The sequence below is a fragment of the Ornithorhynchus anatinus genome, chromosome 17, assembly GCF_004115215.2.
Source record: "Ornithorhynchus anatinus isolate Pmale09 chromosome 17, mOrnAna1.pri.v4, whole genome shotgun sequence".
NCBI classification, from domain to species: domain Eukaryota; kingdom Metazoa; phylum Chordata; class Mammalia; order Monotremata; family Ornithorhynchidae; genus Ornithorhynchus; species Ornithorhynchus anatinus.
In genome coordinates, this window is record NC_041744.1 from 31,749,685 (window position 1) to 31,777,188 (window position 27,504).

The window sequence follows — 27,504 nt, forward strand, 5'->3', positions numbered from 1 at the left end:
ATTTCTAGAAGTCCATTTTAAGTTGGGTATCTGAATCAGCAGTAGGCATCACTGGATATTCGGCAGTCCATTTCTGCAGCCGATTTGCTACTATCTGCAGATTTGTTCTTGGCAATTTTAACGGATGTGAACTGACGGTTTCTTACTGTGTAGTTCTTAATTCACTACAGTCTGTTTGCTCTCTCGTTAATGGATGCTAAATGAATTAATCTTCCCTGTCTTTTTATTGATAGCTGAATGTTTTGTGCATTCCTTCTTTTCCAAGTCAATTTATGCAGTCATTTGGACTAAAGCTTCCTTGTTAGTATTCCTCTGATAATCTGGGTTGATACATTAATGTGTTCATGTTGCTTTCCATAGGGATATATTCCAATTAAGAAGATGCTGGTTGTATTGTATTTATATGCTGAATAGAATGTTTCATTCAATAGAATATATCTTGCATGGCAGGAAGCAAATGCATTTTTTCTCCATATTCATCCACAGGTTGGCTTATTCCAATAATGTGTATTATTTGAGTAGCATCATTTCTCAATAAAATGAATTGGTCTGTCAATATAGAGAAGAATTCTAAAGTCACTGTTCTATCTCCTCTTATCATCTTCAGTCATCTCTAGCCTTTTGAGTTGATGTGTATGCTAGTTTGTACTGTTTGTAATTTGATAAGAATGTCATTAGTCTAAAACTGGCATGTTTTCCAAAAGATTATTTTCTGATTTATAACCTGTAAATATTTCAGGACACTGTGAATATTGGTGAAGGTACATCTTGTATTAAATTCAGGAGACATAATTCTGTCTAAAATGTGGACTAGTACTAGTTCTTATCCCTATACAACTACTCAATCAAAGGAAGTCTTTGAGTAGAGAATTAGCAAATGAATTCAGATGGTATTAAAAAAACTAAATAATTTACAGTCTAAAATGAATCCTACATAACATATCTTGAGGTCTATATTAGGTTTAATATATAATTGCTTACTTTTACACTATACTTTTTTTTTACACTGAGCCATAAACCATCAATTGATGGTATTTATTGAGTACTTAGTGTGTGCATGATACTAAGTGCTTGGGAGAGTACAATGCAGTTGGTGGTCACTATGACAGAGTTTGGTAGACCCCTCCCAAAAAAATCATCTTTAATTTGGGCACAATTATGTCAGTTTTTCACCAGTTTGATCATATTTGCTAATTAAGAAGGAATGGCCAACATAGGCTTTTCAGTCAATCAATCAGTGGTATGTATTCAGTACTGTACTAAGTACTTAGGAGAGTATAAGCAACAGAGTTGGTAATAATAATATGATGGTGTTTAAGTGCTTACTCTGTGCCAAGCACTGTACTGAGTACTGGGGTGGATGCAAGGTAATCAGGTTGACCCACATGAAGCTCACAGTCTTAAATCCCATTTTCCACATGGAACTGAGGCCCAGCAAAATGAAGTGAATTGCCCAAGGTCACACAGCAGACAAGTGGCAGAGTCAGAATTAGAGCCCATGTCCTTTGACTCCTAAATCCATGCTCTTGCCACTAGGCCATGCTGCTTATGTGTTCTCTCTCCAGAGGCATGTTCTCTGCCAACAAGGAGCTTACACTTTTGGAGGATGGAGGCAGACATTAAAATAAATTTCAGAAATGTACTTAAATATTGTGAAGCTGAGGGTTGGGTGACAGTGATGCGAAAAGTGTTCAAATGCCAAGGGCATATATGACATAGAAGGGAAAGGGAATAGGGGAGATGAAGGCTTGGGAAAGCCTCTTCAAGGAGGTGTGATTTTAAGTAAGAATTTGAAGGTGAGGAGAGTGGTGGACTGTCATATGTGAAGGGAAAAGGAGTTCCAGGTCAAAGGGAAGATATGGATGAGTGATTGGCTGTGAGGTAGATGAGATCAAGTTGCAGTAAGTAGATTGGCATTACAGGAGCAAAGCTTGTGGGCTAGGTTGTAGTTGATATTATATATAATTCTGGTCAGTGTTCAAAACCAATGGATAAGAATGCTATTTCCCATTTTACCTAACTGACATGATGTACCTATATTTTCAGATTAAGTAGGGTTTTAATAGGAATGAGAACCCAGATTTCATAGTGTCTTGCTCAAATATGTAGGTCATGGCACTGTTCTATCAGCTATTGGGATTGAAGTGCAAGCATAAACTTTCTAGCATCTGAATTTAGTTAGTATAATATAATCTTATTTCTTCATTCATATAGAGTAGTCTCAAATAATAAGACATAACAGTGGACCAGCTGACCAGCTTGGTGGGTGGAAATTGGGGAGAGAGTATGCTTTCCTAGAGCAAGGTTTCTTGAAAATTGGGCTGTGAGGGCACAGTACTGAATACAGAGTCAGGCCTGCCATAAACAATGCTGGACCATATTTTTTAAGCCATACTTAGGTGCCTAGAGAGAATCCCACTGTCAGTAGTAATAGTTCTGTCCAAAAACAGATAGATAAAATATATCTTTGTAGTACACGTGCTTAAATATATTTAAGTAATAATGATAATAATGGTACTATTAAGTAATGATATAGTAAGTAATAATGATGGAATTTATTAAACACTTAAAATGTGTCCAAACTTTGTACTGAGTTAGGTACAATATATTAATATTGGACATATTCCCTGTCCTATATGAGGCTCATAGTCTGAGAGGGATGCAGAACAGGTATTTTATTACCAAATTTCAAATGAGGAAACTGAGTCCCAGAGATTAAGTGATTTGCCCATGGTCACAAAGTAGGCAAGTGGCAGATTTGTGATTAGAACCTTGGTCTCCTGACACACAATCTCAAATGCTTTCCATTAGCTGTCATGGATTCATAAAAATGAAAAGAACAATTAGAAAACTAATATTTTAGATGTGTTAATGATAAGACTTCAATTGCTTTAGAGCCTATAAAGTACACATTGTATAGAGAGAGAGGGTGAGATATTTAAATATGAAAGAGATACTTAGGTCATAGATGTTAAGGCTAAATATTTTCATTGGTAATATATCCCCATACACAGCACACACCAGAAAATTTCTCACATGCATGTACATTTGCAGTCAGGCATAATGTGACTGTACTGGATTAGAGAATTTAAGAATGTGACACCAAGAGGGAGGAATGACACAGCATCCACACCTGTGTATAGCATGTACAAAAATGCACAATTGAAAAGGCTTGTGATTTACACATGAATTTTAGCAGCCATACCCACTCACACTAATACAAATTTCCAGTCAACCAACCACAAGGATCCTTATAAATATCATGTGTGTCTATGTGTGTATATAAGACCTAAAAAAATTTTATAATACCAGGAATTCTTCAGAAGAAAGGTGCATTCAAACCAGAATTGGGAATTATTATATTTACTCTTTGCTGGTTTCTGAATACTCAAGATGTAGAAGCCCAGCTTAGTGAGCATTAGGAAATTAGACAAAACCATTTTTTAAAGAAATTCCAAAGTGGTAGATGCTATTCCCATTCTTGGATTGTTTTGTGTTTCATTGAATCCTGGTGGTGGAGTTTTTTTCATGTATTTTAATGTTTAATATATTGTAAGAGAATCCCAAGGCTGACATCCAAGGCAAGTTATATGTTGTCAAGGCAAGTCATCAGTTATATGTGCCATCCTTAACAATTTTGCTGAGAGGCTAAGTTTGAAAGAAAAGGCTGTGGAACTGCTTTCCTATTAACCCTTAGTTATTCTCTTTCCCTTTCAGCACCCTCCTTGATAGGTATGGTAAGGAAGGACTGGGCCTCCCAAAATAGCATTGCTCTCTCATGGCAAGAGCCTGACTTTACCAATGGAGCCATCCTGGACTACGAGATCAAGTACTATGAGAAAGTAGGTCTTATATAGAGCTCCAGACAAAAAAATAAAAAGATTGACATGTTATAGTATTTTAAAATGCTATCTGACATTGATCCTTGTTCTTTCTTGGCTTAATCCTTGTAAGCAATGTTTTCTTTCAGTTTCTTCTGATTCACTGTTCTGTTTTTGCTTTGTTAATGACTGTCTTGTTTTGTGTCAGATAAAAGTGGAAGATTACAATATCTGTATCTCTCTCTTTCTTTCAGCATTTTATAGTGAGGTTTACCACGTAGTTGCAAGTAGTTCACCTGCTGACCTGACATTTATAGGGCTGTGAAATGATACTTGAATTCAGTGAAGTATTTTACAATTGCTTTAATTATAGTGATGTAATATGAAATAAGATAATCATTTTCTTTGGATGTTTGGAGAACGCCACTGTGATTTGGAGCATAAGATGTAGGAGGAAAGTTACTGGTATTTGGAGTGGAAGGCCAGAGGATGTTGAACTAAGGGAACCTTAAAGAGAATTTGGCAGAAGGGCCAGTGAAAAGCTTGCCTGAGCTAAGCCTGGCTCCATTGACCTCTCTGTTTCTGGGCCAGGATGTTCTTTCCTGAAGCTTCTCCAGGCTGCTGCTACATTGATCCTTCTGCTTGGGGAGAACAGGAGGGAGGATAATGATTAGTAAGTGGTTCCAGACTCCCATGCACTGATATAGTAGGTGATCAGTGTTCAGGTCAGAAATTTGCAAGGAGGAAATGAGAGCTACAAAGTTGTGCCAAAATTATATTAGTTTGCAGATAACCTGAAAGTCTTACATTCATTTTTCTCACAACAAAACTTCATTTCATTTTCTCTGCTTTTAGGCCTCTTTTGCAACCTTGCCTTTATCATCTGCTTGGCTTTGCCTTTACTTTGTCTCTGTATCCACAGTCAGTCACAGAAAGTTACCGAAGCATTATAAATGTGTGTCTGATACTGGTACCACAGCATGCTATGAAGTAAACCATTTTTGTACATGCTCTGCTGTTTTTTTGTGGTCTCTCAGCAGATTAGGCAGTAAGTCAAACAAAAAATGAAATGCAGAACTACTACAACCAGTAACCAGAAATAAAACAGGGCATTTCTAGCCCTACAGCCAAGAGGACAATCCTGACCAAATGCAAATGAATTTAAAAGTGTCACAGAGCATGGGCACAAGAAAGATGTGGGACTGTCAGTTAATAAGTGGTATTTATTGAGTGCTTACTGTGTCCAGAGCACTGTACTAAACATCTAGAAAAATACAATAGAGTTGCTAAAAATAACTTACAGTCTAGAGGACTATTTGGTGTATGTGTAGGCCTCTGGATCTATTGTGCATGAAAAATATGCCTGATAAAGGAGTTGGGGCATAGGCAGTAGCTTCTCCACTGCCATCATATTAGAAGGGGAAATAGAGATGGGGCCACTAAAATTTGAACCTGTGGCTTATCATTCTCTATGCAATCTTCCTCTTCTTTCTTCAGCATTTCTGAGTGCTCACGGGGTTCATGGTGCTTGTCTAAGGTGTAATAGGATTGTCAGAAATATTTGTTGGGTGGTGTTCTTGTCCCTGAGATTTTAACACTGCCACTTTATAATTTAGTTTTAAAAGTATTTTTTAATAAGCGAAAACATTTCAATTTTTTCCACATTTCATTTGGCATTAATCTTATCCAAAAAAATCAGCCTAGCAGTTATCTGAATATTTTTGGCATTGAGGTTGATGAATGATATGGTCAGGCATTAAAATGGACAAAGAAGGCATTTGCAATATCTTTTCCCAGTTGATAGAAATTTTACAGCTAGCGGGAGAGGGAACTTCAGTCTTTGACAGCCAACTGTGAAATATTCTGAAGCATTCAATTCTCAAAAGAGGTGTTAGGTGGTAATGCATGTAAAATGAATTGAATTGATAAAATGTAGCCTTGCTTAAAGAACTAATTTAATTTCCCTTGGACTAGATAGTGTTATGCCGAGTTTTTATTCTGAAAGAGAAGAGCATAATCTGTTGAGCAATATCTGGAATTAGCAGCCAAGAGCTCCTGGTCTCCCAGATCTCCCTACCTTAATGACAAGCAGATGAATCCATCTGATTGGGTCTCAGATTCTGCATTTGCCAAGTGGGTACAAAAATAATCTTTCTGGTGCAGTGGAAGTTTAATTACAGATGGACCAGAAGCTGAAAACTTGTGTATCAGGGAAAAATATTTTGTAAGCAAACCATTCTTCACATATTAAGTTCAAGATGTAATAAATGAAAACCAGAATTAGAAAATAGCAATAATGCTCGAATTCAGTAAACCCTGAAGCTACTAATAACATGAAAATGATCGACTATCTGGATAAGTAACAACTAACATATTAAGATAAATCTAACTTGCAAGGAAAATAAATTAGAGTACAAAGAGAAAGGTAGGAACAACATAAAACCTAGTGGTTCCCTGACAATTTTATTCAATTGTATCCTCAAACGTGAAGCTTCTATTAAAACTTCCACATAGAAAATGTCATAGAAGGGCAGCAGTCTAACTCCTGACCAACTCTGTTTTCATTTTTTCCCTCGGGCAAATGCTTTTGATAGGAACAGATGTAACTGGGCTGTGCAGAGCATAGTCAGTTGAATTGCTGCTTAACCCTGTCCTTGCTTTCCGTTCCTTACTTAAACAGTTTCTTTCAGATAATGCATGTTAAATTAATTTTCTAAGTGCTTAAGCAGATATAGACGAATATAGTTTTTCCATGGTGGCTAACAACTTGTCCAGTGTGAATTAGGAGTTGTGATATTTAATACTTGCATATTCTGTAACTTACAACTTACCCTGGACTGCTGCATCTCTCATTATTCCTCTGAAGATTCTTTAAGAAACTCCTGGATTTTGTTTCATTCTGGTTTTAAAACAACAACAAAAGATGGCTATAATTTAGGAAAGGAAGTTTTGAAATTAAAAATAGTACCTGCCTTTGGGCAAAATTTTATTTGTTCCCAGTTGCTTCCCTTTCTTTTATGGAAATGTGCTCAAAGAATCTAAAAGTACTATCTTTCATCAGTCAGTATGAGAACCAGAAGGGTTTGATGCTAACATACTACAGAAATTGTAAACCTCCATTTATAATAATGAAAGAATATCATTGTTCAACTACAGTCAATCCATCAATTAATTGTATTTATTAAGCATTTACTGTATTAAACAGAGCAGAGAAGCAGCTTGGCCTAGTGGCAACAGCACAGGCTTGGGATTCAGAGGACGTGGGTTCTAATCCCAGCTCTGCACTTGACTGCTGTGTGACCTTGGACAAATCACTTAACTTCTTTGTACCTCAGTTACCTCATCTGTAAAATGGGGATTAAGACTGTGAGTCCTACGTGGGACGACATGATTGCCTTGTATCTTCCCACTGCTTAGAACAGTGCTTGGCACATAATAAATGCTTAACAAATACTATAATTATTAAGCACTTGGAAGAGTACAGTATAACAGCCACATACCCTGAACAAAATCAGCTCACAGTCTAGAGGGGAAACAGACAATAATATAAATAAATACATTATGGATATATGCATAAGTGCTGTGTGGCTGAGTGGGGAGGGTGAATAAAGGGAGCAAGTTAGGGCCACACAGACAGGGAGTGTGAGAAAAGGAAATGAGAGCTTCGGCAGGGAAGGCCTCTTGGAGAAGCTGTGCCTTCAATAAGGCTTGGAAGGAGGAGAAAATAATTGCCTTTGGATATGAAAAGAGAGAGCGTTCCACGCAAGAGGCAGGATATGGACGAGGAATCAACAGTGAGATAGACAAGCTCAAGGTACAGTGAATGAGGTAGGAGGGACCAAAATGATTGAGTGCTTTAAAGCCGATGGTAAGGAGTTTCTGTTTGATGTGAGGGTGTATGGGCAATCCCTCGAGGTTCTTGATGAGTGGGGAAACATGGACTGAATATTTTTGTAGAAAAATGATCCAGGCAGCAGAGTGAAGTATGGACTGGAGTGGGGAGAGACAGGAGGGTGGGAGATCAGTGAGGAGGCTGATGCAATAATCAAGGCACGATAGGATAAATGCTTGGATTAACATGGTAGCCATTTGGGTGGAGAGGAAAGAGCAGATTTTGGTGATGTTGTGAAAGATGAATTGACAGAACTTAGTGTAGATTGAATATGTGGGTTGATTGACAGAGTTGAGGTAAGGATAATAATTATAGTACTTAATCATCTTTCCCTACTAAGATTGATGAAAATCCTGTTTTCCCCTTCACTTTTCTTCTCAGACCTACTACTCTTGGACCCCTGCTTAATAGTATTAGAAAGTAATCCTTTGCCCCTCCCCCCATTACAGTTTCATTAGAAGAATTAGTTTGTATAAATTTTTGGAAAATAATTTTAGGTGACTAATAATTACGTGACCTGTGTAGCCAGGGTCAAGAAATCAAAACTATTAAAGGTAACCACAACTTAGCATTTCCAAAGTCCTCTAAGAAAGGGTTTATTTGTCAGCATTTTCAAAGCACAACTTTAGATTTGCTAAAGTAAAACTCATTTTAGAATAAGGGGTTCATGTTCAGTGCTTTTAAAAAGACTGTTTCAAAATTCAGCTTTGTTTCAAATGCTATGCTAGCCAATGGACAGAATCTTCCTTCTGTTTCTGGTATTATGGATTTCATAGTAATTCCCATAGTCATATAAACATTGGCTTCAATATTTCCAGTCCTGTTTCCTTATGTCACTTAATGCCTTAATACCGTCCTTGGTGAAGCAACAAAAGAATAAATAAATCAAGAGGAATGAAAACATTCATAGTACTGAAGATGAAATTGAAAGCATGCTTGTCAGTGGGCGAAGAGTTGTGGGGAAGCATAAAGATTGGGAAGCAGTCTGGTTTCCCAGCCATCTGGATTCCTTGGTATTTTATCCACTTGGGATCCAAATCATTTTCAACTTGACAGGGGAAAATTATTAAAATTTTTAAAACTATCAGTAATTATGAGCACACAATATCATTTTTCAAAATATAGCTTTGTGGCCTGATAATATTCACAGATGCTTTTGGACAAGAATTACTGGCCCCCAGTGTGTGGACCTCACATCCATTTTAGTAGCCCTGAAAAATCAGAATTGAACATTAACTATAATGAACTATGTATTTTCTGAATCTATGCTAAATCATGCAAGTAGTAGTATAATGCAGCTTAATCTTTGAATTCTGATGGAGAAGGTGGTGGCAGTTCAGTATAAAGAAAGGATTTGAGATCTGGATCTTTTTGTTAAATTGAGATGCTTCTGCTCTCAGCAGTCCTTTTATATGTATATTTTATTCATTTTATTTGTAATCGATCTCCTAAAATGTGTTAATTCATCTCTGGAAATCCAAATTTACATCTCTCATATAGGATGTGGATATTTGAAATTTAAGTGCAAAGCAGTCATTACACTTAAAAATCAGTCTGTCAATTAATCATGTATTCTGAGCTCTTACTGTCTGCAGACCAGTGTCCTAAGTGCTTGGGAAAGTACAGTACAACAGAGTTGCTAGACATGTTCCCCATTCACAAGGAGCTTACAGCCTAGAGGGGGTTACAGACACTACTGTAATTAAGGATATATGCATGAGTGCTGTGGAGCGGAAGGTGGGGTGAATTAAGTGCAAGGTGATGCAGAGGAGAGTGGGAGAAGAGGAAAGAAGGGCTTAGTCAGGAAAGGCCTCTTGGAGATGTGTTTTTAATAAGGCTGGTTAGGGATGGTGTACTAGCCATATACAACCCATATGTGCTGGTAGTGCCCATTTAAAAATACAGTCAAGCATTGTCACTTACCTTCTTAAAAATGAGCTATATACAGCAGAGAGTTTGTGGTTTGTTTTGTTGTTGTTAAGTTTTTAATGAGATTTAATAGTGGGAGTTCAATCCATCAATGGTATTTTTTGAGCACTTACTTTGTGCAAAGTATTGTACTAAGCACTTGAGAGAGACCAGTTCAATGGAGTTAGCAGATACACTCCCTGCCCTCTATAAGCCTACGGTCTAAAAGGGAGACAGACATAAATATAAGTAATTTATAGTAAATCATTCAAAGATATGTACCTAAGTGATGTGGAGTTGACGGTGGGGTGAATATCAAATGCCCTAAGGTCAGAGATCCAAGTTCATAGAAGGCACAGAAGGGAAAGGGAGCCAGTGAAAAGAGGGCTCACTCAGGGAAGCTCTCTTGGAGGAGATGTGATAATGCTTTGAAGGTGCAGAGAGTGGTGGTCTGGCATACGTGGAGGAGGAGGGAATTCCAGGCTAGTGGGAGTACACAGAAAACGGGTTGGCGGTGAGATAGATGAGATCAGGACACAGTAAGATGTTGCTAGAGGAGCAGAGTGTGCAGGCTGGGTTGTAGTAGAAGATCAGTGAGATTAGGAAGGAGTGAGCAAGCTTTAGAGCCAGTTGAGGTTTTTCTAGTACTTTGTCTCTATTTTCATACATATCTAAACCACTTTTAGATGACTCCTTACTTTCTTAATTTGGAATGGTACTTAACAAGATGAGGGAAATGCATCAGGCCTTCTCAGTTAAAAAAAAATAATTACTAGGAATGAGCTTTGGGAATTAAACTATTAAAACAAAAATCTCTTAGCTTATTCCCGCATAGTAAGCGATGTGTAGTAAGATGCTTCATTTCCCGGCTCTGCTATTATTATCCTGATTCCTCAAGGGAAGGCTCTGAGGGTCTTGGATTCTCAAATGAAGAAAAAAATCTAGGTCTCCACCCTGCTTCAAATAAGAAGGAATAATTATGAAGCTTCTCTGACTAGATGTAACTTTTCCCTTTGGGAGAAAACTAAGTCGCCTTTCAATAGCCATTATTAATGACACTGATATAATTACTATTTGTAAAAAGGAAACCTGCCCAGAAAAATCAATTATAAACCACCAATTGTTCCTTGGACCTATCAAGGAGATGCTATGCCTGTTGCTCTCTGTGCCCTCTCCATTAGGAGAATGGTTGGCTGTCCTCCTAATGGCTGTCTTCAATTATTTAGAGGGGTTTCTGAGTCTCGGTATTTGATATTAAAGTAATATAGAGGACATTTTCTGATTATCTTTATTACTGAGCAGAAGGCCCCTATAGGGAAAACAAAGCAGTTTAAGTAATCCAGGTGGCTTTACCTTAAGGGGAATGGGCACAATACTCTTCCATCCTGAGCGTTTTGTAGAAACTTGAAAGTAGTTTCTCCTCCAGCAACCAGTCAGCATTTGATATGTGCTGCCACCAAGAAACAGCAAAATTGTAGAAAGCAAGATTACTTATCCTCTAGTTAGGAGGGCTCTTTCATAATTCTGGCTCATCTACTTCTTTATGCTTTAAAGCCTCATAAGAACTCTTCTGGGGTAAAAGATCAAGGAAGAAATGTGACCATCTTCTGTAGGATGTAAAATATCCATGGCAGTATATACATTGCCAATAGAACATTATTCTGTTTATGACCCATTCTCCTACAGGATGTTCTCCTAATCTTATCAATTTTTAATATTTTCAGTTCAGAATTAATTCTCTGCTAATTAATTAGCACACAGTTACGAAGCTGTGCTTAATTTCTTAGAGTAATTTAATAATGATCTTGTCATTATTTTTGGAATGACATATTCCAAAAAAACATAATTTCTTTCTTTTAAAGAGGTAATATTTTATGACCCTTCCTGAGGAAACATTCATTTCTGGTATAAAAAAGCCTTCAATATTAGTGCTGTGAAGAAGTCCTACTTCAGTACTCTTTTTGTAGACACTGAGTTAGCAACTTATTTTGTATGCCTCTGACCTGTTAATAGCTTTGCATTAGTTTTAAAGAGTACTCCTACTGTTCGTAAAAACATTTATGTAGCCTCAGAATTTGGGCCATGTTGAAATGTTATGTGCTTTAGTGTCTTTGCAGATGTGAAGTGGCCTCTGAGGGTAATTGAGAATTCAGGAGGGAGACACTTAAAATGTTATGTATGCCTGTGCCGTGTAGATAATGCCAAGTATAACATTACAGGCACCATTGCATGGTTGCATGCTGATTTTGTGCAATCATCAGTCAATGGTATTTATTGAGCACTTTCTGTGTGCAGAGAAATGTACTAAGTCCTTGGGAGAGTACAATACAACCGAGTTGATAGATTCCCTTTCCCACAAAGAGCTTGTGGTCTACAGAGGGAGGCAGATATAAAAATAGATTACAGATAGGATAAATGTAGAGTATAAGGCTGCACAACTTCCCATGGGAAGCAATTCATGTTTACTGTCGTCTTTGTGAAGATGGATGTCTTTTTGTGTATTTTGAACCTGTTACCTTCAAGCTTCATTAGCTACCCCCTCATTCTGGATTGACTTTGTGAGGAATAACAATTCCATAGTCACCCTGTCCAGGCGGCTCATGTTTTTTAAACTTCTCAACTCTATAGATTAAGCTCATTGTAGGCAGGGAAAGTGTGTGTCTACCAACTCTTTTGTATTGTACTCTCTCCCAAGTATGCTTATTACTGTGCCCTATACACAGTAAGTCCTCTAGACTGTAAGCTTGTTATGTGCAGGAAATATATCTGTTCATTGTTATTCTGTACTCTCCCAAGTGCTTAGTACAGTGCTCTGTACACAGTAAGTGCTCAATAAATATGATTGACTGACAATAAATACCATTGATTGATCATCTTTGCATTCAACAAAAGTCTATTTTCTATTTTTCCTCATGTAGAAACTCTTTCACCTTTCTCCCTACTTCTCCTCCCCCACCAATCATCTTAACTGACTTGATTTTTACTTGTGTTCCCAAGTGCTTAGTACAGTGCTTTTCATACAGTAAGTGCTCAATAAATACAGTTGTTTGATTCTCACTCTTTTATGCCCTTCGTAAAGCTTAGAACTCCATGTAGTATTACAGGTATCACTGTTCCATGGTGTTATATAAGGGTGTTTTATGGAAACAAAATATGCCCTATTTGAGGATGCCCCATATTTTATTAGCTATTTGAGCACCATTTCCCAGTGAACCAGTGAATTTAATGGAAAGATAAGTTTTTTGCATACTTGATTACATGTTTAAGAAATATGCAGCCAAAGTCATGTGTTTGCTGCTCCAGCTTTTGCCTGGCTGGCTTCAGAAAAACAAAATTTATCCCTCAGGTAGCAGGAAGGGCAACATTTTTTCCCAACATCTCTACCAGATTTCTCTTTCACATATGTTAGTGCATAGTTCTTGATGGTTTGGAAACAATCTCCCAATGCTCCACTTTTCTTAGACTGAGAAACCATGTGGCATGAGAACTAAACTTCCCTTTTAGAGCTTGAATCTTAATTGGGATTAGGATCAGAGGAAGGCAGTGCTCCCGGCCTTCTACCTCTCTTTTCTTCTGCTCACTCTGATCATAGCACCAAGAATTCTGATCTGGGCTCTCCCCATCCAAGGGGATCCCAATTGCTACTTACTAATACTAAGGCTGTGGGTTTCAGAGCCACCCATAGCTTCTACACACTATTGCTCATATTATCATTCTCCAGCTGACATTCCATGACTCCCCTATTTCTCACTATTTTACATGCCATTTCTCTTGCCAGGAAGTCCTCTTCCCCCTTCTCATAAGCAAATTAAATGCTTTGCCCTTTCCACATTTGACTAAGAACTTACCTATTCCATGAAGCCTTCCTAGATTAGTCCCTATGGATTCTAATGATAGTAGTACTTCAGTAACCCTTGATGCATGACTAGGTCTGTAAATTATGCGGTCAAATGGCCATGTTTATATTGTTTTGTGTTTTTGTTATGGTTCTGTCTCTGTGTTTATTTTTTTTGGCCTGTAAGTGTATATGTCTTTGTCCTATCACCTCCCAAACTATAAACTCCTTGAGAGGAGTGTTTGTGTCTTGTTCATCGTTTATATCTTCTAGTAGAGTGCTCTTTATACAGAGAATGCATAGTAAACACTGTTGACTGACACTCTGAATTTTGACTATAAAAGAAAAAAGCAGCAGTTTCTACGTTGACTTGGTAAGGTATAAACCTGTCGCTACCTATAAATTTTGAACACAAAGAGCTACTTTTCCAGCCTGTCTGCCTGTGGATTTTGGTGGGTCATGAGACTGACACCAGGCCAGTTTCTACAGGAGGTGAGTCTACTCCAGGGCTGAAAGAAAATAGTTCTGGGAGAACAAAAAGTGCCAGAATAGGCATTGCACTATGAATTATATGGAAGTGCCAAGTTTAGCTATTCTGTGCCCCTTCCCTTTTCATTCCTTGGCAGCCTGAGACTCTATATTGAAAATGCTCAGAAGCAAATGGGGGTGCAAGCACAGAAACAAAAAACTCTGCTGTGCCAGCAAAGTTTCCCCCACTGCCCAGTATATTGAGGGATCTGAGGCCCACAGAAGTTAAGTGACTTGCCCAAGGTCATACAGTTAGAACTCAGGTACTTTAACTCTCAGGCCTGTACTTTTTTTTTTCCTATGGTATCTGTTAAGCGCTTACTATTGGTGCCAGGCACTTTACCAAGCACTCGGGTAGATACAAGTAAATGAGATTGGACATAGTCCCTGTCTTACATGAGGCTCACAGTCTTAATTCCTGTTTTACAGATGACGTAACTGGGGCACAGAGAAGCTAAGCAACTTGCCCAAGACCCCACGGCAGACAAGTGGCAGAGCTGAGTTTAGAAGCCACTAGGTCATTCTGAGTCCCAGGCCTGTGCTCTATCCATCGGGCCACACTGCTAGGCCACATTGCTTCTCAACAACAGGAGCAGCAGCTAATAAATGCTGTTTTGCAAAGCATTGTATGGCTTGATGTGATTGAATCAAATGTACCATGGTTCATGCCCTAGTGGATTAAGCCCGGGCCTGGGAGACGGAAGGACCTGGGTTCTAATCCCAACTCTGCCACTTGTCTGCTATGTGACCTTGGGTAAGTCACTTAAAAGCACTTAGGGCTCTTTCTAGAAAGCCTGAGGCCAGCATTCTGATTAGAAAACTTTACTTTCAGCACTGGTTTACTCCCTTCTGTGATCTTAAGAAGGATCAACACAATGAGAACAGATTGTTGGTCATTTCTACAGATGTCCCAGGAATTGATTATCTATTTATCCTCAGTGATTTTTTTTTTTGGCAGGGGACATTGGGAGAGCATTGTTTGGTTGCGTTTTAAAGTTGTTGAAGTGCACTCCAATCCAACTGAAAGCAGGATGATATTTTAACAATATTTCCCCATGCCCATGTAGAAAACCATGATTTTCTTAAGTGCTGTCTTACTTTAACGTGGAAACAGCTGCAAAAAATGTCACTGCCTTCCAGGCTGAAATGAAACGATGACCTATACAATGCAGTTTGCAGATCCACTTGAAGCAGGTCATACAGCACACAAGGGAGTGCTAAAGATGGTCAGAGAATTAAGAAATTCAAAATGAGAGGATTTCTTTTGAGACCAAATTTACTTTGAATCAGGGGTTACTCAGTGATTTTCAGGGTCTGTGGTTTGACACCTCTTTGAGTTTTGGGAGGATTTTATACACTTCCTTACTGGTGGCTTAATAATTAGGCAGATGTATGTTATTTCACAGTTGTTTTGTTTTTTGCATTGTTGCTAAATCCTTATTGGAAAGTGTAAGTCCAGATACAACCAAGGGAGGCTTTTAAGATTGGGACCAAAAAAACTGTTTTTAGATGTTTTCAATCTTAGTGCTTTTAAAATGTAAAACAAGTACAGCATTTGGGAGACCTTAGTCAAGAATATTTCCACATGGAGGAGTAAATATAAGAAAAAGAAGTGAACTTTTTGATACTTCACATTGTCTGAGGGAATGATGGAAGCAGAATATTGGGAACTCTGAACCCTCAGTGGAAAGAGCAGACCTTGCCTATCTCAGGCTAACCTTATTAGTCATAATTGAGCAAATTAATATTCCATTTTGAAAGAAAAATCATTATTCACTGGTGACTGCTGTTGATGCTGACTATACTCTCATTGATCTAATCCTCGCAAACCAAGAAGGATTAGTTGAAGATTGTAAATTAGAATAACACCTTGGCAATAGTGATTATTATTAGGCATGAGTTATGATTCTGTTGAAGGAAGCAAGAAAAATTAGGTTAATAAAAGATTGATTTAGAGAAAGCAAACAGCAGTATACTGAAAATGCCAGAAAGAATTCTATGCAAAGAAAATTCAGCCCTTTGCCTCCCTCCCAACCCCCTTCCTCTCCCTCTCCCTCTTCTCTTTTCTTCCTCTCCCTTCCTTTCTCTTTCTCCTTTCCTCTCTCCACACATTTTCTTAATCCAGACATCTGAGTTAGCTCTTAATCACTTTTTAATAGAGGATAACATTTCTCAGTCAATTGATTAATCAGTCAACAGTATTCATTGAGTTCCTTTAGTGTGAAGAGCATTGAACTAAACACTTAGAAGGGTGCAATAGAGTCAGAAGATACTATCCCTGCTCTTAAGTTTACAATATAGGAGGGAGATAAGACACAAAATAATTTGAGATATTTCATTGTCTCTGAATTCAGAGAAGGGATAACTGGGGAGTGAGTTAATCACTGTCGAGGAGAAAATAGTGTCCAGTGGGCAACTACTTTCATTGTACTCTGAGTACAGGATGAAAAGGATTGATTCGAAGTTAAACCAATAGTCACTTAAATTAGATATTGGGAAAAACCTTTTGTCTATTAAGAATTATAGGATCAAGAGAGGCATTGGAATCCCCCAGTGACAGGGTTAATAGCCATTTCTTAAGAGTGACTAAATGAAATCCTCACTCAGCAAATGAATGATATGCTGATTTCTTATGGCCCATACATAATGCTATTATTTTGTTAAATATCCAGACAGAAGCAATATAATGCAATAAAAGGATATACTTATAAGTAGACACTCATGCTTATTGCTGTAGTTTTACTGTTGGCTAAGCAATTTTCAAACCAAATAGCTCAGATTCCTTGAAATCATGGTTTTTATATCAAACCTTCCCCGAGGAGACCATACAAGGAAAATAGGCAACAACAGAACTCTCAGTACAGTTACTTGATGGTGAACAATTCAGCTCCTACTAAAGTAGGAGAATTGTAAAAAATAAAGATGGAAGGATCTTTTAAAGACAAACCATATTAAAATTTCAGGTGATGTGACATAAATGTGGGAGACAGCAACAGAAAATGGACAAGCCTGGTAAGCAATCATTGGAAAAGGGTTCTTTCCTAGAAATGATGCATCAAGAACATTGGGACTTAGTAATAATAATAATAATTATGGTATTTGTGGAGCACTTACTTTGTGCCAGACACTTTACTAAGCTCTGGGGTAGATACAAGCCAATAAGGTTGGACCAGTCCTTTGTCTCATATGGGGCTCACATTCTCAAACACCATTTTAAAGATGAGGTAACGGAAACACAGAGAAGTGAAGTGACTTGCCCAAGGACACACAGTAGACAGGTTGGCGGAGCCGGGTTTAGAGCCCATGACCTTCTGCCTCCCAGACCCATGCTCTATCCACTGCGCCACAAACTAAAATTGATAACAAACACTGTAGTTAGTGGAACTGCACAGCAAAGAGCAATATTTGCATGCTCATGGTTTGGAAGGAATTGTAGGTCTTGGGATCAATAAATATAATTAATACAACAATTTTACTAGCCCCATTCACAGGACAGTATTGTTATTAGCGTCATCTCCTTCGTACCACTAGATACCCTTACCATCAAAATCTTCAGGTCTTGAGTTTTAGTCATGCTTTTAAAAAGGCTTACTAATTGATTTTTCTGCTTTCAAGCCTCATCAGATGACAGTTGCTTTGAACAGAATCCCATGCTACATTTTTGTTACCTAGAATCTTCTAATTCGGTTATTATGGTTTTGTTTTGGATTTTTTGCCTTCTCTGTAGGCATCTGGAAAAATGTGGACTCTGTGTATGATTCCTCAGTTTAACGTCCCTCTAATCTCATGTATCTCTGAGCTCCATGTTTAATAATGATATATGTTGTTCATCCTGTCCACAAGGTAGATAAGTATTCATTTCTCATAGTAAAATGTTTGTAGATCATGCAGTTGCTGAGCAGCTCCTTAAGAGTGGATTATATAATGAGAGGGGCTTGTGTGACACCAACCCCTTTCTTTCTTGCACTATTCCCAAGGGTTCCAGGCCCTAGCATGAATCAGGGGCAATGCCCTTTGCAAGCTTCCAGTCAGGATTACTCCTTCACCCCTCTTCACGAGGCCACTCTTAAGCCTGCTTAAGTCATAATTTAGGGAACGACAACAAGAAAAGGTAAGATCCCTCTCCCTGCATCCCCTGCCACAGCAATCCACACACTCCAGGCAGTTTAAACAGTTGAAGGGTCACTCTGCAGCTAGATAGGAGTCACTAACAGAAGTTCACAATTTCACTAATAACAAATATACTACTCTTGCCCCCTTACTTCCTAACTTACCTTTTTTCCGTTCAGAAATATTGAAAAGCAGACTTAAAACATTCTTGGTCTTAAAATATCACCATAAAATACAGGTCAGTACATTATGAATATTCCACACTACATTTTGTATGGGCATTCGATTGCTTTGGAAAACAGCTTTGCTTTCCTGTGAACAAGTCTGACAATCAGCTGTAATTATTCTGATCAGAGTATAGTAAGATATAAAGTGGAGAGGAATATTTCCAGCTCTTTATGATATAACAAAAGAAGGTAAACCAAATATGTTAAAGATCTATACTTTACTAATAGGACTTATGTGTTCATCCTTCGTTGTAATCTCAAGTATGGACAGATGGCTTGATACAATCCTTTGTAAATTTCATAGTATGAGACTGTGAGTAATAGAGCCAGTCTAAGTTCATCAGTATTATTTAGCAAACTATTGCCTTGTCTAGTTGTGTAGAAAAAGAGGCTATATTCCCTCGAATCTCTGATTCCATCGGACATTATGGGTGAGTCTTTAATAGTTTGTATGTCCCCCATTCCTATTTGTAAAATTAATCTAATTCCTCCTTCACCTAGGTCTTCCATACTTACTTCAGTAGGGCCGGGGATTGAGAAGCACTGATGCTTTTTGTAACCCTTTCCAACCACCAAGCAGCCAAGTGACTGTTTACCTCACGTGACCTGAAAAAGTAAACAGTATTCCCGTGGGGGAATTATCTGCATTTTTATGTATTGAAACCACTGTGCTAAACACTTGGATCTGGTTAGTGGGGAGAAATAAGTCACAGAACAAAACGGATAACTCATAGTAAAGGTTTTCAAACTTTAAAAAAAATTAATTTGTTTTTCCTTTTACCTACAGGTCTACCCACGGATAGCGCCGGCATTTTGGCACTACCTGCGGGTAGAAGTGAGTAGCGGGCATTTGAATTTTCCCACCTTTATATTCTGAACTCTGCTAGTATTCACTGGTCTGCTACTTGTCCATTCTGCTTAACCTGCAGCTACCATTTTGTGTGATATGCTCTCACACTAATGCCATTCTATTTTGACCAGAACGTAAATCTAGTTCACCCCACTCAAAAATGTAATTTGCATTTCTATGCAATACTGCCAAAGTTCTTAACACATTTCCAAGTCAGTCATGTCATCTGCATTGTAATGATAGCACAGTGCCAAAATCGGGAAAACCATGCTTGCTTCTCTGATCCCCATTTTTGACGTTCACAGCATAACTCTAGGACTTTATTTTGGAATATTGCAGCTGAAAAGCTTGCATAAATCTGCTTAATTTCATTTTTCTTTTCTTTTGTCCTCAGGAGCATGAACAACTCAGCTATTCTTCCACAAGATCGAAGGCCCCCAGTGTTATTATCACTGGTCTTAAGCCAGCCACTAAATATATATTTCACATCCGTGTGAGGACAGCAGCAGGATACAGTGGCTACAGCCAAAAGTTTGAATTTGAAACAGGAGATGAAAGTAAGTTTCCGAGGGGGAGGAGTGGAAAGGTTAAATTTAAGGTTCGCTGTTGTGACAATCAAAAGTGACCTGGTATTTGAGATATTGTATTTTCTGATATTTACTAATATCCTAAAGTAAAGTTATCTTCATCCAAACGCAGTTTCTCTCCTCCTTTTTAGCATCTGCTCTTATTTTCATGATTGGAGTTGCCCGATGGATTGTATTCATTCCTTCCTCACTTTATTTTCATCTCTATTCTCTTCCTCCACTTCAGTTCTCTTCTTTATAGGAGAAGTTTATATGTGAAACAAAAGTCTCTGAAAAGGCTTACTGAATGTGAAACATTAAAAACAAATCTAGTAAACTGAACAGAGTACTGTGATCTAGTATGTAAACCTGTCTTGGAATCAGTCTAATTGTGAATCCATGTTTGACTTTCTTAGCTTGCGAGAAATGGAGGTGATCTGGGAGATCGATTTTGTGTTGGAAAGACTGGTTTCATTACAAACTGTCCAGGTGCACCTCAAATATCTTGAGAGGTTTTGAGGAATTTAAAATTATTACTGTGTTATATAAATTCTTTTATCAGTTGTCATAAAAAGAAAATTTGTACTTTGATCATTATAAAAGCTTTGAAGATGAATAAGTAGGTACCTGAATATCTAACCCTAGTGCTCTCCTTTTCTCTTTATATTCTATGACAGAAAGGTATCCTTTACTTTGATGCCAAAAGCACCTTAACTATTTTAAAAAGTGGGGCAACGAGTCTATTAATAGCCGTTTGTCATCTCTTTAGAAAGTGCCTTTTAGACATTTCGATGCTATTCATTACTGTAAAGAATTGCTCAATGAAAAAAAGGATGTAGTCCACCCAAAAGAGAAAGTTTTCCTTCCTTTACCAAGTGATTATCAATAAATGTTCCACCTCATTCTTCTCTGGGTCATCCCAGATGAGCCATTGAATAGCAGCGTGGCCTAGTCAATAGAACATGGACCTGGGAGTCAGAAGGACCTAGGTTCTAATCCTGATTCTGTCACTTGTCTTTGTGCCCTTGGTTGGGTAAGTCATGTAGCTTTTCAATGCCTCCATTACATCATCTATAAAATGGAGATTAAGACTGTGGGACATGTGGGACATGGACTGTGTCCAAACCTGATTAGCTTGTATCTACCTAGTGCTTAGTACAGTTCCTGGCACATAGTAAGTGCTTAACAAATGCCATTAAAAATATATATATATATATATGATCACCCGAAGCTTCCAACCCAATCTTAAGCCTGCCCTAGAAACCATGACTTATGTGGGGCTCACAGTCTTAATCCCCATTTTACCAATTGGGTAACTGAGACCCAGAGAAGTTAAGTGACTTGCAGAAGGTCACACAACAAGCAGTAGGCAGAACTGGGATTAGAAGCCAGGACCTTTGATTCCCAGACCCGTGCTCTTTTCACTAGGCTATGCTGCTTCTCTGTTACACTGTACTTTCCCAAGTACTTATTACAGTACTCCATAGGCAGTATGTGCTCAATAAATATCAATGATTGAGCAAAAATATATGGGATCTATACAGATCTATAACACAGAGCTTGGATAATAACAATACAAACATCTAGAGCAGGTTCTTTTGACAGGATTCCAAGGCATGGGGAAATAGGCTTGATAAAAATAGGTCTTTTCCCATTGTTCTGCAAGCAGACAAGTTGCTACCTACAAGTCCAACCTAAGTCTTCAAGTATTCTTGGTAATGTTTGGTGTCACTTCTCTTTCCTCATATGAAATAAAAAAAATGTGTAACTGCCTCTGCTAGAATGGTTGTTGTGCTATGGTGATCCCCTGAGAGATACTAAGAAGAAAGATAGTGGGGAATAAAGAAAAGAGATAAGCTATCTCAGGCACTTAAATTGCTTGAAAAACTCATATGTTGCAATTTAGTTCAGATAATTTTGAGAGGATACATAGATTTAGCAAGTAAAGCAAGCAAAATGATAGTACAAAAACAATAAAAGGCAATGATGCATTTGTAATATTTTTAAACACCATCAAAACCTGTTACCTTTTTTGCAGATTCATCCTTAAAGTGAGACAAAGGAAACTATAGAATTTTTTTTAATTACATATGCAGATTTCTAGAAATAAAACAAAATGAATGCCACTATGTTGTGGGCTACTGTGAGGCTGACCTATAAAAGCCAGGGACTGTTTGTCTCCCTACAGCCAAGAAGCCAGTGGTTCCAACTTTGAAGCCAGATATTGGAACAGCTGCTGAAATACAATATCTGAATTAGTAAATATTTCCTTCAAGGGCCCAAAAAGATAGCTTCTCATTTCAATATTTAATCATTATTCAAAATTATTTCTGTCATTTTATGACTTCTCCTATAGAGAAACTGTAGCACAAAAGCCATGTATGATCCTTTTATAAGATTTTTTAAAATTAAAAAAACAATTTTTGAGAATTGGTTTTTATAAAATAATGACCCCTATAGACTAAAATGATAAAACCATTTTTTGGAGCACAACAGTTCTTTTAAACATTAGATCTTAAAACTGTAGCTATGTGTACCCTTTCAGTGTCCCTAAAGGGAAAATATTTTGTGCCAACTATATTTTGGGATCATATTGGGCGAGGAAACAAAATATTAAATCTCAGGATTTAAATGTCAGGAAGACCTGTTCCAACCTGGCAGAAAACTACCAGCACTTACAAGCCCGTGAAGAATTAATTGAGTGCCAACTGGGTGCAGACCACTGCGAACTTGGAAGAGTTTAATAGAATTAGTAATAATAATGTTGGTATTTGTTAAGCGCTTACTATGTGCAGAGCACTGTTCTAAGCGCTGGGGGAGACACGGGGGAATCAGGTTGTCCCACATGGGGCTCACAGTCTTAATCCCCATTTTACAGATGGGGTAACTGAGGCCCAGAGAAGTGAAGTGACTTGCCCACAGTCACACAGCTGACAAGTGGCAGAGCTGGGATTCGAACTCATGATCTCTGACTCCAAAGCCCATGCTCTTTCCACTGAGCCACGAGCTTTGACCACCCAACCACCTTATACATACCATATTATAGTCAGATAAAAGCAATGTTATTTACTGGTGCAATTCAGCCATTTTAATTATGAGGTTACCTTAGTTCATTGGGGACTTTCTGACAGCTAAAATGAAGTGACCAGTTTGTAGAACAGTTTCATCCCCACATCTCTTGAAGAAATTCCAAACATGTTTTCTCCCAGTTCCTGGCTAATAAACAATCTGTGCTGCTTCAACTACTGAGGATAGAATTCACTACATCATAACTAACAGGAGCCAGAAATTTTGGAATGATTATTAATGGTGGTGCATGAAGCAGAAAGAGGACTGTCTGACCCTGGTGGAGTAATAAAAAAGTTAATTAATCAAGCACGATGTAGGCTCCTTATTTATGAGTCTAATTAGAGGAGAAATTGTACAAATACAGAGGACTTTCATTTCACATACTCTCCAAAAGGTATAGACAGTCCACACATTTAAGGAATAAGGAAAATATTACACAAGAATTAGCTACTTTTCCAATCAGATGAAACGGCCCACCTCTTCCAGGAGACCTTGGTAATTATCCTTTCTATTCTCTTCAATCCATGGCGCACTCCTCCACATGAACATCTTGTAATTGCTTTATCTTTATGTCCACATTATTATGACTGATTATGTGTTTGTCAGCTTTGGCTTCCCTTTCGATTGTAAACTCCTTTAGAGTAGAGAATAAATCTTAACATATTGCCCTCCTCTCCAGGACTGTATTTTGCCTCTTAAAGGTTTTCATGAATTGTTGATTGATTGACTTCACTGGGAAACCTGCATCTATTTCTCCCTCTTTGAAGACTGACTGAAGCCTCTTTGATCCTCAGTCTCTACGCATTAGTCTTCATTCCTTACTTCCTAGTTACTACTGAGTTTTCTCTGTTGTTCATTATTATATTGTTTCACACTGCTTGCTCTCTCAACATTCACCTCATCTTTATCCTCCTTCCTTAATACCATTATATCCCATTTTGACGAAATGTGGGGCTCTTTCCTTTGAAAACTCATGTGGTAAGCCATGAGGCAGTGTACTAAGGTGACCAGTGTTCTTCTTTAAACTGGTTGTGTATCTGGCTTTATGCTGTCCTCTCTCTGGGACTGATAGGGCCCAGGATACTTCAGGACTTAGGTGAAAATGTTGAAATTAGGAATGTTTTACAGCCATTCCAGGGAGTTCTGTAGCTGTCCATCCCTGCTGCATTTTTCTGGTATTTCCTGTATCATCAATTGGCTGAATTTCATTGTTAAGATATTTGACATTGCAACCATGCATTCTAGTGGAGGCATATGTTCTTTAATGGTTTCAAACTGCCCCCAGTTTAGTAAAAAATACATTCTGTATGTAATATTTGATGATTTAGAGACATTTTCAGGCTAGACAAATCGCTTTTATTGACTAATGTTTTGAAGCTGCATTTGGCCTGTAGTTTAGTTGTCAAAAATGATTCAAGAGTGGAGCATAAAAACATTCTCACAAGATTACTATTTTGACACCTGTCCAGATATGCCTGTGTGAATCTCAGTCTTGACCAATCTCTCCCTCACCTACTGCACAGACCCTCAGTGTGTTCATGGAGGGAATGGATAGTATTGCTTTGCTCAACAGTGACACTTACAGTGGTATAGAGTATTAGCAGGAATGTCAGACAGCAGAGAGATAGGTTTAGAGAGTGATGATGTAGGGATGCAGTGCTCTTCAGTGAAAGAGTGAAAAGAAGTTAAGACAAAATAGCCCTGCAGAATAGCATGTGCAGCATGTTCAGTCTGGTTACATTTTCCAACTTTTTTCTGCCTACTTGAAAATCCATTAAGCAATTGTGTCTAAGCCGAGTTATTTTAAGCAGCTGGCTGGATAAGGGTCAAACTGAAAAATAACTTTAAACTGTTAGTATTTTCACCCAAAACCTAGGCAGATACATATTTTAAGAATTTGAAGAAAACAGACCCATTGAGGTCATTTTAAGGGTCTCAATTTTTCCTACTTCCAAAATATTTTGACACAAAGGTACATTACAAATTCTGTTGAAGACATTGCGTGAAGTCTGTAGCATGGTCTGGTTGGGGTTTTTTGTTTGTTTTGGGAGAGATTTTTTGCCAGTTAATATTAGGCCAAAGCCTGAGTTTTGCCTTCTGACTAATCCTGCTCCTATCTAATGTTACTATGAAGTCACATTACTCAAGAATCCTTATTGGTATCATAAATACCACATAATTATGACTTCAAGGCACGGAGCAGCTGCAATATAAACAAGAAGACATTCTTTGCCCTAAGGAAAAATTAGATCATCGAAGATGAACAACATAAAGAGGCTTTTTGACAAAATAGCCTACGAGCTATGTAAAGGATTTAGGTGTGTTTGCATAAACCAGAATACTCCCTGTGCTCCCCCTCATCCCCACCTCCCAGTATGCTTTAGGAGGAGAGGAAGTGCTGCTATGCTGGAGGAAAAGTCAAAAGTTGTTGGGCTTTTTTTTCTTTTTTCCTTTATTTGGCATTGCTACTGCCATATGAGAAGTAGCTGATTCAAACTGGATTCTTGATTCACTTACACTCTTAGGAAAAAAGGTGCTTAATTCTTACAATAATGTAGTTCTTCTTAAAAAATTAAATCTGTCAACTTGTTTAGGTTGGACTATGTGTCCAAAGAACAAAACAAGATCATCTGTTCCCAGAATACCTGTCAGAGCATTTCTTTAAAATAGTCTTTATATTTATTCAGGAATCAGCCCAAGTGCATAAAATGATATGCCAACATAAACTTATATGTGGCCCAGCTCTCCTGACTCTGGCTAGGAAATGTATGAACTGTGGTAATGGTTCATGCTCTCTTGTGAAGAGAAACACAATTTCCCTCCACCCACTCCACTTTAAGCAGACTCTCTGTGCACCTGTCACTGAGCCTCTCTAAAGCACATGTCCTTCCTCCTTAGTCAGCAGGACATGTTAAAATCAGAACTGAGTAGCAATGTTGGCAGTGGCTATCCAGTATCCCCTAGCCTACTTTCATTCACTCATTCATCCAATCGTATTTACTGAGCATTTATTGTGGGCAAAGCACTGTACTAAGCACTTGGGAGAGTACAGTGAAACAATAAACAGATGCATTCCCTGCCCACAATGAGCTTACAATCTAGAAAGGGACGCATACATTAATATAAATGAATAAATAAATTACCCTATCCCTGCCTCATCCAAATAGGGAACAACCTTTATTGCACCCTTGAAAGCCCATCACATAACAAATATCTTTGCATCTAGGACTGGAGTTAAAAACATCTGTGTGTTGCCCTTTCACAGATAGACAAGCTAGTACAAAGACATCCTTTTCCACTAACCCAGCATAAATTCATCTTTTCCTTGGGCACTTTAGGCAAGAGGCTATTTCGAAGTTGATTTACTAGCCCAGCAGTAAGACGTACATTGTGGGTGTCTTGCTGTAATTTTGGGCCTATCCTTGAACTCAGACAGGAAGGGCACTCGGTGGATGCCTGGACCATAGTGTTCCGTCAATCAAAGTACAGGATTACCAGGTTGTGCATGGAGGGCAAAATTAAATTGAACTACTGGATTTGGAATGTTTTGTGCTCTTTTTTATCTTCCACTTGGTAAACTGATTGAAAAGACTGCTATTCCCATTCATTTCTCAGTTTATCTAAATTGTCCATCGAAGTAACAGAGCATTGTAAGTTGAACACTCCTGGGGTATTAAAGGTTATCTGATTATACCTTCAGCACATTCAAGTTTTTTTCTGTCAGCTCCATGCTGTTGCTCATAATACCTTTTGCATCTACCTAAAATGTTGACAGCTAATTCCTGTGCATTACAGTTCTGCACTCATTGTTTGTATTTAGCTATCTTAAACCTACTCCTTTTTATCTGCCTAACTATCTTTCTGCAGGGTCCTTTGGGATGAGAGATGTCAAATTCTAATAACTAATGCATGTAGTTGAAAGAACATTGAACTGGCAGTTTGGTGCCAGCTTTCTGATGTTTTAATTCTCAGCACTTTACAGAAAAATCCAAGCTTCTTTACAATTGTTTTATCTTGAATTCAACTCATTTATATGCTGCATAATGAAAGTGAATAACGAAATCAGCTATCAGTTGATCTTATTTATTGAGTGCTTATTGTATGTGAAACACTGTACTAAGCACTTTTCCTAGCTATGATTTGGATATAGCCATAAAACTATTGTGAACTGCCCTCATTGTGCCTTTAAGCTTTCTGAGATGGAGGAGAGCAGTCCTTTTCCCAAGTTGGAAAATTCTTCCACTACTACTAATGATACTTCAGTCAAAACTCTATGATGCAGTATATGGGAAATACAGGGAGGACGAGATTTGGGTGGGAAGGTAAGTTCAATTTTAGACATGTTTAGGATGCAGATAATTTTTCCTGGGCTGGAGGAGAATCCCTCTAAAATCTCAGGAGAGTCTAGGACGAGAGGGCATTTCCGTAAATGCTAGACATTTGCGTTCAGTTATTAGAATGGAAGTGTTTGTTGATTGAATTAAAGATAACCTCAAAGCTAAAGATGATAAAAACAGAAATATTTTTTGCTACTCACATGTCAAACACCGAACCTGAGGACGTAGTTTGAAGATGGAGGAAGATAAACAGGGTGAGAGAGTGAAAACTCTTCATCAGATTAGTTGCTTCCTCTCCGGAGTGCTCTCAAGCTCAAATTCAATGACCAAGCAGTGTAGCAAGCCAGCCCGTCCTTATCCT

General features: G+C 38.1%; 1 protein-coding gene across 6 annotated transcripts in view; it reads left to right on the forward strand.

The window, feature by feature from the left end:
• The window catches only part of EPHA6 (EPH receptor A6), a 371,578-nt gene that overhangs the window by 219,483 nt on the left and 124,591 nt on the right, over positions 1–27,504 (forward strand). For 3 of the 6 annotated variants that reach the window (XM_039914480.1, XM_039914478.1, XM_039914481.1), the window contains 3 exons: positions 3,718–3,842; positions 19,109–19,156; positions 19,566–19,728. In XM_039914480.1, coding sequence (XP_039770414.1) covers positions 3,718–3,842; positions 19,109–19,156; positions 19,566–19,728 — 336 coding nt within the window. The remainder of the gene's footprint in view (positions 1–3,717; positions 3,843–19,108; positions 19,157–19,565; positions 19,729–27,504) is intronic. The other 3 variants (XM_039914479.1, XM_029082287.2, XM_039914482.1) reach the window with 2 other exon arrangements.